A 16,750-nucleotide genomic window follows, 5' to 3' on the forward strand; every position below is an offset into this window, starting at 1 on the left:
CCTCTATGTCACAGTCTCATCTCAAACTAACTGTGCAGAAATACTATTTCACTGCAGCAATATTTCCTACATCCACCTGCAGAACAGAAGCAACTTCTGAACTTTTTAGATACCATTTTCTGAATAGTTAACTTTACAACAAAGCACTGTTAAAACATCAGTGTTTGGTACAGAGATTTTTTACAATAAAAAATGATAGAACTACACAATCACTGTCATTAAGGCAATAAACAAAATATTCAAGACTAAAATACTGTGCATTACAATAAAAATCCTTGGACCAAAGGCTGTCTTCTTCATACTGCAATGCACCAAAAGCATATGTAGGTCTAGGTCCCATGTGGATTCACAAGTTAAATGAGGGAAATTTATATAACCCCATATAGTAAGATTATTCCAACACAGCAAGTTATACTTGATAGATAGTAACAGAAGTAATAGTATGGTCAGTCACAAAAACACGGTATAATGAAAAATCAAACAGAATTTGCAAGAAGAGAGAAAAATGTAATTTTGTTGACAATTTCATAATAATGTAAAAAACCCCTATATACACAGAACTTCAGTAAAAAGCCCTTAGAATTTAACCACGAGATATCTGAAACAAAATTGAAATTCCAAATATAATACTCCATTTAGGTGTAAGAAAAAATACTTACAATATGACAATGTCTTTAGAGGCATTGGCACTTAGTGCAAATTCCTGACAGTTAACTACTTTAAATCCATATCCTTCACATGTGTAGCCACTGATTTCCATCGTTTTCACATTAATCTGCAGCTGCCCTGTATTTTCCACTTTGAACATTCTCCTCAGTGTGAAATTCGGTTCTTTGTATTTCATTTCTAGAAACAAACAGCAGTGGTTAGCGTTATGCTAAGCAGATATTCTTCACTAAATTAATATTTTGCAGCAGAAGAGAGTTCTGTCAGTATTACAGCATGAGGGAGACTAGCAAGGTCCACTGAAATTAACTTGTAGGCAGATTCCAATCACTGTCAAGGTAGGGCACTTGTACACTTCCAGAACTCCCTTACCTCTGAACGCACTACTGCCCCACAAAGAAATCACCTAAGCTGCAAAGTGCTTTAATGTACTGCCCAATGTTGTGGTATTTTGTGAACAGTCCCACGAAGAGAAGAATTAAAACAGGGTTTTTTTTGTTTCTTTTTTTTTTGGTGTGACTTAAAAATAAAAATACATGGCTTAACTACATATATCTTATTAGCAAAATATCCCTAACCACAGTGGGTAAAAGGCAATGACTAAGCTTTACTTCAAATTTTCTTACTGACCCCTCACAAAAAGCAGAATAATTAACATGGCACTTAGAAATGTCTGGAAAAATGTGAACTAGCAAAGCAGATTTTAATACCAGATAACTAAAACTCTTTTACCGGTTTCCTAGGTAATATAGGTACTCTTAGCTCTCATCTCAGAAGCAAGCCTGAGGCCATAAAGCAGAAAACCTCTCTGATCTCAGAGTAGAATCTGGCTGAGATTTCATTTTCATCAAGGAACATGCCCAATGTTTTTTCCCCATTGGCTATGAGCTTAAAGATTATGAAAGTGTGAAGAAAAGAAGTACACAGGAAGTTACACCCATGATCCAATTTATATTAAATTTAGGAACTAGAGACTTTGATAGTAAATATGCCAAGATCTTTACCTCTTCTGTCTTGAATTTAAGTGGACAAAGAGCTTCTGTTTTATTTCCTAGTTCTCACATTAAAACAAAAAACATAATATATTTTGTATTCTGCCTAAATAAAGTACCAATTTTAATGTATTTAAAGGAGTTAAATTTCTGGTTTACTAGAAGAGGGGAAAAGTATTTCTACACATTTCAAGTTTTATACATAAAGTATGATTTCTGTTCAGTGTATTAGCTCAAGAAGTACTCACTTTCTGAACAGTCTTTTAATAATGCTTCTGTGATTTTAAAGCGTAAAGAACTTCCTGGACCAGGAGGTTTGCCTGCAACCTTCAAGCTCTCAGTTGTTCCTTGTCCTTCTACCATTATGGCATCTACTACAGTCAAATTATTTCTGTGGGAAAAAAAAAAAAAAAAGTGTGAGGGGAAACATTCATAAAAGCTTCTCTATAGACTATGAGCTTATATCCCAAATCTGTAGAATAAATTTATGTTCTGTTCCACAGCTAATTCCCCATATTACAGAATTAAACAGCAGGAGTCTCAAACATGATGTTTACAAGACAAAACTCTAAGAAATCACAACATAACATACACATACAAACCCCAGTGAAACACTAGTTAAAAGCTGTATCTCTTACTAAGGCATCACACCTGATACAAAAGCAAACTCAATGCTCTTCACTGGAAAGACTGAACTTGCATTGTTCAAAGCTTTGATCAAGCTTGATCTTGCGAAGGGCATCTCTAACCAGAGACACTTCTTTCAAGACAGTGTAGGATGTATTTCAGAAACCTAGTCTCCATGTATTGGTGGGTGAGAGGCTGGACATGACCCAGCAATGCACACTCACAACCCAGAAAGACAATCATACCCTGGGCTGCATCAAAAGCAGTGTGGCCAGCAGGGTAAGGGAGGGGATTCTGTCCCTCTACTCGGCTCTGGTGAGACTCCACCAGGACTGCTGCATCACCGCTGGGGTCACCAGCACAGGAAGGACACAGGCCTGTTGGAACAAGTCCAGATGAGAGGCACCAAGGTGATCAGAGGGATGGAGCACCTCTGCTATGAAGAGAGGCTGAGTGAATTTGGATTATTCAGCCTGGAGAAGAGAAAGTTTCCTGGTGACCATACAGGAGCTCCAGTACTTAAAGGGAGCCCTTATGAAATATGGGGACAAAGTTTTCAATAGGCCCTGTAGTGACAGGAAAAGGGGTGATGGTTTTAAAACTAAAATGGGGTAGATTCAGAGTAGATACAGGAAGAAAAAAAATTTTACAATGACGGTACTGAAGCACTGGAACAGATCTGCCCAGAGAGGTGGCAGATGCCACATCCCTGGAAACATTCAAGATTAGGTTTGACAGGGCTTTGAGAAACTTGAAGATGTCCCTGTTCATTGTAGGGGGGTTGGATTAATGACTTTCAAAAGCCCCTTCCAAACCAAGCCCTTCAGTGATTCCGTGGTAACAGTGGCTTATATATTTATATTGCTTAATATGGACTGAATACAGTTAAAATGCAGTTAGAATATTGTTAAAAGACATGTCAGAATTACATTTACATTTAATCTTTCTGCAGACACATAGGATTCTACAATTATTCTTGTAAAAGCAAGTTTCTTTATAGCTGATCACAAATATGATCCTATATATAAATAGAAAAACAGACAAAAACACTTATTTCAGAAATTTCTCTTACCTGATAACAATCAATGATGAAACAGTTTTATTAAGAACTGGAGTGAACTTTACTTTAACTGACTTTCTCTCACCAGGTTTTAATATTAGACTTAAAATGGAATGACGAGCCAGGCCCTTTTTAAGTCCCATAGTGGTCTGTAGTGGTTGGACCTTAGGAAGGTGGAGAAAACAAAGCAATGCTTTAAAAAATGGGACATTCTTACATTTATTTGATAGAAATGGTATTGTTTTAGCTAGAAAATCGGTCTTGTAATAAAAAAGGATATTACTCAATGATATATTTTGGATTTTTAACCAGAAACTCCGATAGCACAGGGATTTCCCTACTTATTAGTAAACTGCTTGTGTTACTGGAGAAGCAAAACAACACAACAAAACAGAACTGAGCTAAACCTCACCCATATAGATCCATAAATTTCTAGTGGAAGAAAGAGACCAAAAGTTCTTACATATGTATTTTGAACTCTAAATTAAAATCTAAATCAAGCCATTATGGAATACTTCTCCTCAGAATTCTTTATGATTAAGCAAACAAAATAGAACTACTCAAAAAAGTAGTTATTTAACTTATTTAGCTAAGTTTGTCATTTGTCTTGAGACACTGAATAAGCACTGAATGGTAATCTAAAACAAACTGAAAATGGAGGAGGAAAGTCAGATAAAGAAAGAAGTACTTGAGACGTGGCATGCTCTATATGAAAAAGCACACACTTAACGGTAGTTCACAACACTCAAATCACTTAAAAGAACCAACAAAGAAATGGAATAATCAATTCTTTGCTAATTTTAGAACTAGTAACCACTACACTGAAGAAAATAATCCTGTCACTAGGAAAATGAGAAAATGCAGTTTTCCTGTAACTTTCACAGTTGTATTATAATGTAAGCATATAGAAAAAGTGACACTTTATTTTTTACATTTGAAGAAATATTTCTCTTCCAAATTTCCTGACAGCCAACAGATACTACATTTATATTACATTTTCCACATTAAAACCTGAAGACATGTATGACTGAAGTCTTATTAAAACATTAAAATACCTAAATTTAAAATTACCAGGAATGTATTGAAATACTTACACAATTTCTGAAGACCTGGAACTCTAGAGTCCTCTGATTGAAATTAGTTGGTTTACTCAAATTAAACCTGAAATGAAATTGCAATTTTTATTTTCTCAGACATCAGGGAAGATAATGACATACTTGCATTTATGCATTTTAGCACAAATCAAGTATCTATGGTATATGCAGCTGAACACATCACTTGATTTTATTATTTCTTATTTCCACACCCCCCTCCCCCCCCCATTGTATATCAAGTTAAGGAAGAAATGTAAACACATTTTAGCTCAGTGAAAAATACAGATGTGTGTTCAATGGCAATAGATTCAATTCTCAACTGGCCTAATGATTCAAATTCTATTTGGCCAACACTAATTACCAACACAACTGCCATATGACACAATCATTCCTTGTACAATGCATTTTTTCTGCCAAGTGAGAACACCCCAAGGATTCCACAACAACACTTACCGTTCTAACAGCTTATCAACAAAAATGGATGGGTTAGAATACAGAGCTACTGGAAGAAACTGAATATACACAGGAGCATCAGCTGGATTTTCTAGAAAAATTTCTTCTTCCTATTGAGAAAGAATTTTTTTATAAATTTACATTACCATTAATGCAATTACAAACACTTTTTAAAATGATCCTATCACTAAAATAACTTACTGATGAGCTGTTTGTGTTGGTAAGAGGGAAGTTTAGATGGCGTGGTGAACTAAGGATGGAAGGCCAGGACATTTCCGCTGTGATTTTCAACCGAACATCCTTCTGAAGATCTGTGTCTACTTCAAATACAGCATTCAGTCTGGATAAACAGATATAAAACTCACTTTTACATTTTGCAGAAACAAATTTTGAGAATATAACTGAGATTCAGATCAGTTAGAAAAATAACCCAAAATGTATTTGATGATTTGCAAAGGAACAAACAGTAGAAAGGAAAAAAATTCCAATAAAGCAACCAAAATTCTGAAAATATATTTTGCCTGCATATAGACAGTAAATCAGTACATCAGCTCTAAATGCAATGAATACACAGACTGTGTGCCTGCATACCTGTCTAATAAACCTAAAGCAAAGCTGAACAAGTCATACTAGGTGCTATCCACTATTTCCATCAGTCAATGAAGTTCTTTGCTATTAAACAACCTCCACAACAGACTTGGGTCCTCTTCTCATACAAGCTCTCCAGCATACACTGAAACTAACATAAAAGTACTGAGTTCTCCAGTCAGCAGAACAGACAAAACACTAGGCTTCAAACCCAGAGAAATATTTTGGAGAAACTCCAAATGTCCAAGTCACAACCCCTCTGTTTTCAGAAGCTGTCTCTCCTTTCCCTGAATGATCCTTTGAAGAGTTGGGTAATCTTAGCTCTCTTTAAAAGTATCCAATACTTTAAAATACATTATAATAAATAATATTAAAGCATATTATATTCAAGCTAGAACTACTGCTTATTCAGAACTAATCTTTAGTAGCATTCTCCTTTACTGTTCTCTTACTGTAGGGGATAGAACATTCTTGAAAGTTACTGTTGTGACTAAATAGAGGATCCTATCTAGGTCAAATTTTCTCAGGAGTTAATAATATATCACCATTATAACACAGAAGAGATAAAGGGGGAATGCTTTTGTTATTCTTTTTAGTTGCATACAGACATTTTGTTTCTTCACATACCTTTTCTTGAAAGGGTAATCTGGATGCTATCAACACAAAAGACACACACACTTGCTGTTTATGTTAACTAGTGTCTTGGAGATTAAATCAACTTTATGCATGAGAAGGCAGATGTTTAAAAGGTATGCAGCAGTCTATAGAATTAAACTTTTCTAAATATTAAGAGGCAACCATTTAATCTCAAGGTGTAATACAAGAAAATTTTGTAATTCACTGAAATGCAAAAATCCTGGTATAGTAATGACAGAATATTTTATGCAATCTTAAAAGGGATATTGAGGATACTATCTTAAAACAGTTTAAGCAGGGATACCGAACAACCGGTATAATCTGGTTTTGGAATTTTTTGCAGAGTAGAGACTGCCTTGCTGCTACAATCTTTTCAAGAACTCCAGCAACTCAGTGAATAATAACTTTGAAAGTTTTCTTTATTTTGAGGAAATTATTACTGTTTTTTAACTTTTAAAATGCTCTCTTTGAAGGCTTTGCAGAGAAGGCCAAGCAATACCTTCTTGGCCCTCTCTCAAAGAGCACAGCAATATTAAGAAGCCTTGTATTCTATAAGAGCACACATATCACAGAATTTTTACTGACATAAGGCCTGAGCAAAAAAACAGGAATAAAATACTTACCTATGGCTTGAGTTCTGTTTTATTTCTGTCCATTCTCTGAATAAATTCTCATGCAAATCCCAGTCAGAATCCCATGCATCTTCTTGCATTGCTATACTGTGCTGAAGTTTAGATTCCGCTGTAAGAAATGTGTTTTTAGAAATCTTCAAGTAAAACCATTACTTAAGGAGAAAAGAAAACTTATTTTAAAGGATTTTCATTATCAAGTTGAACTTTACTTACATTTAGATAGAAAAGGCAATCCTACATAACAATGATCTCCACACTGCAAACCAGGATCAAAATAAATATTTGCAATCTGCAAAACATGTAAGAGCTGATCAACTAAACAGCACAGTTAATCTAATGACCAAAGAAAAAAAAGGAATATTTCTGTTGAACACAGAAACTTAACATATGCTACAGAGAAAAGAGAACTTACAAATGCTTAGAAATAAGACATAAACAAACCTTTGATTTTTTTCCTGGCTCTAAATCTTCTTTATTACCTCTTAGCCTCTTATAATAAAACCTTGCATCTTCTGACAGGGACTGTATGTGTTGTATTTTCACTTTCTGAGAAAAGGAGTTCATAATGTTCAGGCTCTGGTGAACTACTTTTCCCTAAAGAAAATAAAAGAAAAAAAGTCTGCAGGATATGCATTTTTTCCTAGCATATGTATCTATTTATGCAGGCTGGCAAAGACCACAGCACTGCTGAAATGTTAAATTGAGATTTTAACTACGCTATCTTAAAGAAATGCCATTTGCAACACTTCAAGATAGTAAGTTTCTGTGAAGTTGTATTTTTTCCCTCCATCTGCTTCCAAACACAGTTCATCCTTCTTCGAAAATTAAGAACACCTGAAGTATCTTGGAAGAGCTAGGACAACAGCTCTCCTTAATCAAATCATGATAAAAGAAAGTATCAGAAGAAGAAAGGCAAGAAAAAACCTCAGTTAGATGAGCCTCCTACTACTAAAGGGAAACAGTCTTTCTATAAAAGATCACTGCTAGCAATTAGAAATAGTAATTAATTGCTATTAATTAGAAATAATCTGAAAGGAAGAGTAAAGGGAAGCTATAATTACAAAAACTACAGGTGACAGGGGGCTTTTAAAACCCTCCTTCCTGCTCCCAAATGCAATTAAGACAGCACATATCAAAACATTTAAGAAGACATTTAAGAAGAAAACAGGAAGCTTTTTCCCCACACCTTTACAGCCTTCCTCCTTTTCTGAGTCAAACATTATTTTACCTTTTAAGCACAGAAAATGCAGTTTAATTGTCATGATCAAAATCCTTACAACGCTCAATCTCTACCCCTGCCTCAGTTGTAAATAAGTGATTCTGTGGTCATATTTTACACCTCACCTCAACACCCAGCCCTGACATGTATAGAGGAAACGAATAATAGAAACAAAAGCAGAAGAAAAGTCCAACTCAGGACTGATGGGGAGACTTCAGATTTATGTAAAGAAAAAAAAAAATCAGCATGAGCAAATATAAATATCCAAGACTATCTTTTAATGAACACATTTTTCTTGTTTCCCTTAAATAAGTAGTTTAGATTTTTAAAAGACTTCTTTAAGTTTAAGTGGAGACATGGGAGAGGTCTCTTGCTGGTTCAAAATTTGACTGTGGCCTCAGGAAACAGTCACATTGCAAGTCTCAATAGTAGTAATTGCAGAGGGAAAGAAACTACAAGAATAAATCCTTAATGGTACAGTCCTGTTAAACTGAATTAAGAGCTGTGTCTGAGTTCCATCTGTGGATTCCAATGAGTAATAAACTGCCATTATTATGGGACAAGATACAGGCTGAAAAGATACAGGTCTGACACTGTGAGGTAAAGATGACACTATGAAGCAGAAGTCAATCAGCTAACATTTGTTTAAATCAAGACACTGACCTTTACAAGGTCTGTATACACTGTCAGTGTATTGCTGACAACCTTCAACAGAATACCAGAAACCACACTTAGGTACAAATACACTAAAATTATAAACAGACAGACAGCTCTGGGAACCAGGCAGCTGCAGGAGAATTACATCCTAAGTATAAACTGAAAAGCATGTGTTACTAAAATAGTAGCACCTAGCTATTCCTGGATGGTGTAGCTGTCAAGTTTCTCTACTAAACACTGAAACAAAAAGAACTGACGCTATTTTAGGGTTATTTTCATAAGTAATAGAGGCATTACAGAAGAAATAAATGCAAGACTAGCCTGAATTTAGTGAGTGTAAGTTTAGTTTGAAATTAATCCAAGAAAAAGTGAAAGAAAGTCTCTTGTTAATGTTCTCAAATATAAAAAGAGCTAAGTGCTAAACTAATGGAAGTAGTAAGCAAAGCTGACTGCTCTGAAAAGCTTGGGGCTTGAACTCAGTAAATAGTCTATAATCGTGTCAAAGGTGGTAATTACATCTGAATCTATATCGTCCCAAACAAAATGCAGAAGGCCAGAGATCCCCTGAATGAATAATTGTTTGAAAACATTACTAGAAAAAGCATGAAGACAATAAAAATCACAGTAATCTAGGGAAGAGAAAAAATAATGACAGCAAGAAAGCTATGCCTGAGAAACAGGTGCTATAAGAAGTAGCGTCTGCCAAAACAAAACAATGCAAAAGGAAATAAATAAAACAAAACCTCCTGAATCAAAACAACCCCCCCCCCCGCCAAATTCCAAAACCAAAACATCACAAACAAAAAACAAACAAAATAGAACCTCCCCCTGAAAATAAAGCTGATAAGACTCTGGGCTTATTACTGTGAAATACTGGGAACTTTTTTAGTCATTTCAGCCAGAACAAACTCAAAGGCGATTAAAAAAATATTACTTCTTCATGGTCCAATGAGGAACAAAATATTTAAAGTGGCACTCAAAAGGGACAGGCATTCACAGGCATTCTTCATCATCATCATCATCATCATCATCATCATCATCATAATAATAATAATAATAATAAAGATTTCTAATAATTCTAGTAGATTCAAAGACAGAATACAGAAACTGCTTTATCTCCAGTGAATGAAAGGGCAGTGGATCTTTAAGCTATTTTAACTTATCAAAAGTTATGAAGCAGTTCATAAATAAATAATAGAATAAAGTTCTCAATGTGCCACCTAGTGTAATAAGTATCCGTATAATGATGAGGCTATATAGTAAAAAAAATAAATATATACAGATCTTAAAGATAAAAAAACACTGTAGGGCATGACTGTTTGACCTCAAGAGTAGCAAAAGACTAATTTTTGACACAGGAGACCAGAAAGAAGATGGAATATGTTGCAATTGTAGCAAACATTCACTGAAGTCCTGCTGACTGACCCATCTTCCCTCTGATGAGATCTATCCCATTACATGAGTATTCCAAGATCCCATCCAAGTGAGCTGTTGAGGAGATGTAGGGACAACTCACACTTGGAACATGTGGTGCAAAAATCCCAAGCAACCCCCAAAATAATGACAAACTGATCATAATAGTTCAATAGCACAATCTCTCCAGCAATTTGACATAGAATTCAGGACAGTGGTGTCCCTTGGAAAAGGACATATAAAGAAAAAACACAGCAAGTAAACATTTAATCCTCCCCAACTCTCTTACCGGAAAAGAGGGTGGAAGGAAAACATGTTTTGGGGAGCAGGTCAATGAGCCTACAGCAATCACAGCCTTCACTGGTATAGTTAAAATCTGGACAAAAAAAAAAAAAAAAAGAAAAAGAAAAAAAAGAAAAATTTAGGAAAAAAAACCCTTATATTTTTAGCCTTTAAATACCTCTTCCACTTTTAAATTCTATATTCTATATATTCTATACATATATCCTATTCTATATATTCTATTCTATAAATGGAATAACAAAACCCTGAAATTCTACAATTAATGCAGTCTAGGATTATATAGACATTTAAAACATGGAGACATGAATTAAGATTTCAAGCCATCATCATATTCTGAACAATCATTCCATACTGTCAGGAACCACTCCTTTACTCAGTCATCCTCATATCTCTTCTACGTGGAAGAGAAAAATGGGGTATTATATAGGTCTCATTTGAATGAAGCTTACTCTTTTGGAAAACAGAGGGTAACATCTTTAAAGTTAATGAGGGCAGAAGATACACCCAACTTTTCGAAACATCATGTTACTGTAATACCTTGAAACACACATAGAAAAAGTAGCCTGGAAGGGATAGCAATGAGATTCAAGTACAAATACAAGTAGAGTAATTTGTGACAAGCAAGAAAATAAAATGCTTCAGAATCTGTAACTGAAAGGGCACATACATGTGTGGATATACTAAAAAAAGGCTTAAAATCTCTGATAACTGGCAGAAATTGGGAATTTCCCATTTTCTGTAGCACCATCAGAACCACACAATCAGTGGTATAATTTCCTGACTTCATAAGCATAGGGTCACGTTTGTGTTTTTTTCCATATATCACACAAAGATATTAAATAGAGATTGCACTGTTCATTAGACTGTCTCCTGCAAAAGCAAGGTATATGACGTTGAGGCAACCAGTTGTTCTCTCCCATAACAATCAGAGCAAGGATTCTGTTTCATCAACTGCCAGCAAACTGTGGTGAACTGTAGTATGGTTTAGTGGGCATGGTGGCATCCACTCTTGTCCAACCTTTATGATTCTATGGCTTTCCAAAACAGCTTTCACATTGCATTTTGACAAAAAAAGGCTGATATTGCAGCTCAGTTTCAGTAGCTGATAATGTACGGAGAAGCATGATACGCCACAAGATGCACGCATTGATGCTTTGAGGATATGTCACGTCACTGAAAAACCCAAACTGCAAAGCATTAGGTCAGATTTAAATGGATATTTCTGAAAGCTGGACAAAAATCATAATAAAAGCGTAAGTAGCATTCCCATTGAGTGATGCAGGGTTAACTTGCAAAGATAACCTGACCTCTCGAGTTCACCTCCAGCCTTAACTTCTCCCTCATGCTACAGTCTGTCCACTAATACAACATTAAAAGACTAAACAGATCTTTTGGGCAACACCTATTTATTATACAATAAATATACCTCATAATCTGTCGTGATTTGTACAGCTCCATCATGAATTCCTTCAAGTTCCTTTGCTATTAGATTAACTCGGAACACCGCATAATAGCCTGATGCGAGGATCACCTGTAAATGGTAGAACAAGTCACCAATGTATTCCATTTCACTAAAACCAGACTCAAAATCTATTTAAAAATCATTGTCAGTGATAAACACATAAGTGACTAACACAAAAATGATCATTTCCTTGTGGTGATAAATTTCTACTCATCCCAGATTAAGGACGAGCATCATCTGAGGGTACTGAGATTGGTTGGATTTGGAAAGGGTAAATTTCAGAAACAGCAATTTGATTACAATTCTGCTCCTTAAAATAAATTTAGGAAGCCTGCATGCTTTATCATACTCAAGTTCAGACAAAAATTAAGAATTCTTATCACTCCTCTGCTAAAATGAAACTGAAAGAAGTCGCAGAGGTTTTTCTCTTTTCTTCCCTCCTATATCTAGCTTTAAGCAATGGGGATTCAAAGGTTTACTTACTGAAGACTGATCAGATGCAGTAGCATTTTGTAGTTCGTGGTGGTTTGCAATTATTGTTGTTCTGTTTCCCTTTTCAGTTGTTAGAAGTTCTACAGCCAAACCATCCCCTATAATATGCCAACTTTTTATGGCCAGCTTAAAAAGAACAAAGGTACTGTTTTCAGTAACAATACTGATGTAAATTTTTTAAAAGATAAACTAAAAATAAATGCATCCTCACCTCTATCGGATTGCTGTTGATGACTACAAATAAAATGCTGGTAGCTTCTGTTGCACTCAATATGCCAAAATCTATAAATCGCTCCTCAGTTTTTGGAGACAGTACAAAGTACTAGAAATATTGATAAAAGTATTTTAGCATAAGTGAAATGTGAAGTGTACTCAAACTCTAAGCTCATTAAAAAATGCATTAATAACTTTAATACAACACTACCATGACAATCTCAAAATTCTACATTATTAAATTTCCTATGTAAAACTAAAGATTTAAAGGGAACAAAAAAGAATTTTTCAGCAGACACCAAAGTAGAATAAAGAATTAAAAAGTCCTATGAAGTCTGCCTCTAATTAGACAGAAGTTGCAAAAAAAAAAAGGAAAATACTTACATCTAGAAATCCTGTGTACGCTCGGACAGGTAGGTGAAATTTAGAAGCATTGGTGATAAGTAGAATATTGTTATCTACGTGAACAGATGATGTGGAAGGCATAAAATGAAGTGTAAAAATGTATCTGGATTCATTGGGTGGAATTAAGACTGGTTTACTGAAGTTCTGGACCTAGACCAGTGAACAATGAAGACCAAGGTTACAACTGAACCAAGTGCATCACATTTAAGCATTTACTAACAGGTAAAAGCATTCACTGAAACAGGACTTACTTTAAACATTGGTTTTGCTTCTTCTGGTAACACAACGTCATGTATAAGGACCGCAAAACTGAACGTGTTTGTTAGGTAGATCAGCCTTTCCACAGAATCAGCAGCACTGTCACGGATGTGAAAGAGTGTGGCAGCATGATCAAACCCTAAGTAACTATTAAAAGAAAAGAGTGTAAAGAAAATAAAGATTTTCCTCAAAGTGCTTTCCTTACACAAAGACTAAAATTCATTACTTCAAACAGCAGAAAAGGTACATACCCCACCATTGCATGCTGAAACTATATTACCAGCATTACAGGGGTGTTATTAACAAAGTAATTAAAATAAGAAAAAACATGTAATTCAGAATAATAGAAAGACTAAAAGAAAATGTTTAAGCATTAAGATAACTTGCAAATCGTGTATTTCTTATTAGCCAAATGATGTCTCTGCAGCACAAAAATTCTCATAGGTAAGGTTTAGTTTGTTTGCCTTTAAAATACTCTGCCAGTTCTGCTGATAAAATAGCACCTCATTCAAAATGTTTTTAAAGTCAACTTAGTCATACTTTGTAAATAAGTAGCAAAACCCAAGGAAACACTGAGAGTTCTTCCAAAATTTTGCTTAAAACCAGAAGTATTTTCTCTGCCCTAAATTCATACAGCAATAGAACAGAGAATGCGAAAGCAGAAATACTTCCATACTGCATTTTTAAAATTTCAGTTTTCTCATCTGCAGTTTTCAGCTGCTCTGAAAAACAACTCACTAAGGTAAATTTTAACTGAAGCCTTGAAACCAACTTATGAATGGCTAAAACTACCTCATCCATTTGTTTCCTGAAAGGCAGGAATATTCCCTTCTAATTTAGAGCATCTAGTTTGTGAACTATGTTTGGTTACTGGAAGCTTACCCATCCAACACTTCTGCTTGATATGGTATTTCAAGTTTGGAATAGCTCTTCTCTTTTGCTTTAACAGTTATTTTCCCAGAAGACTGTGATGCTCTTTTTGCTTTTGATGCTGTACACACAAGAATATAAGAAGTTTGTTAAAGCTGACAAAAACTGATCCATTAAGTTAGACTAGAATGAGCAGAAGAATAAAATCACAGAGCTAGCCCAAAAATTAATTATCCATTTCCATGGAAGGAAAAAAAGTGGAGCTTAAGGAAATTTCAATAAGCAAACTGACATGGTGTAAAGTCTATGAAGCAAGAGATCCCTGCTCTGAATTCTTTCCATTTAGCACCAGTAAGATGACCTGACGGATTTAGTAAGCTTTTCTACAATAGGGAAGCCTGATTGTTGCTGTCATATAAATAACTTGAACATGTCCAGAGGATAATTTGGATCCCAGAACTAAACTCTCCACTGAGAATATGGAATAAAACTATCCCTTCCCTAACAGAACAGAAGTCTGAGATTGCTGGGACCCTCACTTAGAACTAGCAGTTGAGAGGAACTTTGGGCCAGAAATGTAATAACTTCTTAATAATGAAGAAATGAAAGACAAGCTAAAGGTTGCAAAAAAGAGAAACAGAATCCATGTAAGAACCCAAACTACACAGAACAAGCAATGTTAGTCTGGTAGTAATAGTGCCAAAAAAAAAAAAAAAAAAAGGTATTCAAATACCAATTAAGAGAAGCCACTGAGCCCCTAAAGCCCCTGCATGTAATTAGGACAGCTGAAATTGCAAATATTTAGGGATGGCTGCTTCACTTAGAAGAATTCATCAAGTCAATTCCTGAAATACATTAAGCAGCTTAACTGAGTATTTTTCCCAGGAACCACCATTCCTTCTAAGACGTACCATATGTTAGCCAGGAGGTCCTCATAAACAATTCCCACCAGCTTCAAAATCTGAATGAATTATTACCTCAAGTTGACAGAATTCCTCTCTTTCAGAATTAATAAGCTAAAACATATTTCACTTGTTTTAGAAACCATGAGATATTAAATTTCTAAAGTGCTAATCCATAAATGATAATAAAAAATCAATCCTCTTATCTTTATCCACGCAACTTCTAAAATTATGTCTACCACAACTACTGCAGGTGAAAGATTCGCTTTTTAAGCAATTCAGGCAGAAAGACTTACAGCACCAACTAGTATCATAAAGCAGTAACAGTCACCACTGCTCTAACAGTTCATTAAAATCTCTATAAAAACAGAGGTACCTTTCTACAAAATGTCAGCATATTATTTAAAGTCACACTAGGTAGGAGAAAAATCATTGAATACCAAGGTTGGAAGGAGACCTCAAGGACCACTCAGTCCAACCTTTCCTGGCAGAAGTACAGTTTAAACAAGATATCTCAGCACCCTGGCCAGATTGATCTTAAGTGCCCAGCACTTAATCCACCCCTTCTAGGGAAGTCTATTTCAGTGGCTGATTGTTTTCATTGTGAAAAATTTTCTTCTTGTATCTAACTGAAACTTCCCCAGGAATAACTTGTACATGTTACTTCATTCATTAGGATTTCTCAAAAACAAATGTCTGTTTAAAATGAAAATACATTTAAATTATCAGTGCCTTAATATAAGAATACAGCTATGTTTATTAGAAAAATTAAGAATACCTTCTCATGTGTATTTACCAGTCTAAGACACTTGTTGATCATGAACAAAGACAACCCTTTCAGAAATAACTGAAGTTCAGAAGCCTTTTCCTGGTAGGAAAATCTGTTTTTCTTCTCAAAATTATAAACAGTGTTTTATTGAGAGTGAAAATAATCAAGGAAACTTCACTAAGTTTTCAGAAGCACTTGACAAGTTCTAAGAAGAGAGGAGCAGTACTTACCATCAAAGCTAATGCTTGCAACTTTGGTATATTTACTTTCAGAGGCTTTTAACGTAACGGGCTTGAAATGTACTGTTATAGCTTCATTCTGTGGTGTAGGTCTAACACTCTGCAAACAATCAAAATATGAAGTATCTGTAAATTTATCATTGCTAACAGGCTGTGAAACCTTCATATGTCTTTCAAGTGATAAAATTGAAACTAGTTTTGGTCAAGCTCTTACAGGTCTGTCTTTCCTATAACAAAGCAGCATTACAAGTTATTTTAGAATTTTTTTTCAGGTCCTACTCAGTCAATAGACAGGAAAGTGGGTAACTGTGAGTTCTCCTCGGGGACACTGAATTAAGTGGCATTATGGCCAGAAACATACTAATGAAAGAAAACAGACCTTATTTAAATTAAGGTTTAATTTTCATTCTTAATGCTGCAGGGCTACAATAGCTAGGCTATTTGTTTCTGGTACACTCACTAACAAAACTCTTAACTGACTTGTGCAACTACCAGAGAGAATACAGACATCTCCCTTGTTTCTAATCCCATGCTAAGTCTTAGAGAAAAAAACAACTAACAGCATAGCAAACGTTTTGTAGACCTGTGATGACATTCATTCCACACTAACACTTTACAAGGTCACCCTTTACATCTGTTTTAACTAAAGGGAAAAGGTAAATAAGCATTACTGGAAGAGCTATTGTGTCATTATTGTCCATTTGTGTGTATTAGCCAGAGCTGATTTGTAGAGGTACTCATTGCTATGCAGCAGGATAAGGGATTCCACGTCATCTGAAGACTATAAAGATTGTTAGCAA

The 16,750-nt window shown here is 35.1% G+C and overlaps 1 protein-coding gene across 1 annotated transcript in view; it reads right to left on the reverse strand.

Moving 5' to 3' along the window:
* Positions 1 to 16,750, reverse strand: part of TMEM131 (transmembrane protein 131) — a 91,173-nt gene that overhangs the window by 18,928 nt on the left and 55,495 nt on the right. Inside the window, exons 12-28 of the mRNA XM_086880553.1 lie at positions 15,942 to 16,050; positions 14,053 to 14,161; positions 13,164 to 13,317; positions 12,892 to 13,062; positions 12,506 to 12,616; positions 12,286 to 12,420; positions 11,767 to 11,871; positions 10,327 to 10,413; positions 7,190 to 7,342; positions 6,962 to 7,037; positions 6,740 to 6,857; positions 5,094 to 5,232; positions 4,893 to 5,002; positions 4,440 to 4,506; positions 3,358 to 3,509; positions 1,907 to 2,049; positions 660 to 846 (exon numbers count right to left, since the gene is read on the reverse strand). Of these exons, the coding sequence (XP_086736679.1) occupies positions 660 to 846; positions 1,907 to 2,049; positions 3,358 to 3,509; positions 4,440 to 4,506; positions 4,893 to 5,002; positions 5,094 to 5,232; positions 6,740 to 6,857; positions 6,962 to 7,037; positions 7,190 to 7,342; positions 10,327 to 10,413; positions 11,767 to 11,871; positions 12,286 to 12,420; positions 12,506 to 12,616; positions 12,892 to 13,062; positions 13,164 to 13,317; positions 14,053 to 14,161; positions 15,942 to 16,050 (2,126 nt within the window). The remainder of the gene's footprint in view (positions 1 to 659; positions 847 to 1,906; positions 2,050 to 3,357; positions 3,510 to 4,439; positions 4,507 to 4,892; positions 5,003 to 5,093; positions 5,233 to 6,739; positions 6,858 to 6,961; positions 7,038 to 7,189; positions 7,343 to 10,326; positions 10,414 to 11,766; positions 11,872 to 12,285; positions 12,421 to 12,505; positions 12,617 to 12,891; positions 13,063 to 13,163; positions 13,318 to 14,052; positions 14,162 to 15,941; positions 16,051 to 16,750) is intronic.

Source organism: Cyanistes caeruleus, chromosome 3, assembly GCF_971803275.1.
Source record: "Cyanistes caeruleus chromosome 3, bCyaCae1.hap1.1, whole genome shotgun sequence".
Lineage (NCBI taxonomy): Eukaryota > Metazoa > Chordata > Aves > Passeriformes > Paridae > Cyanistes > Cyanistes caeruleus.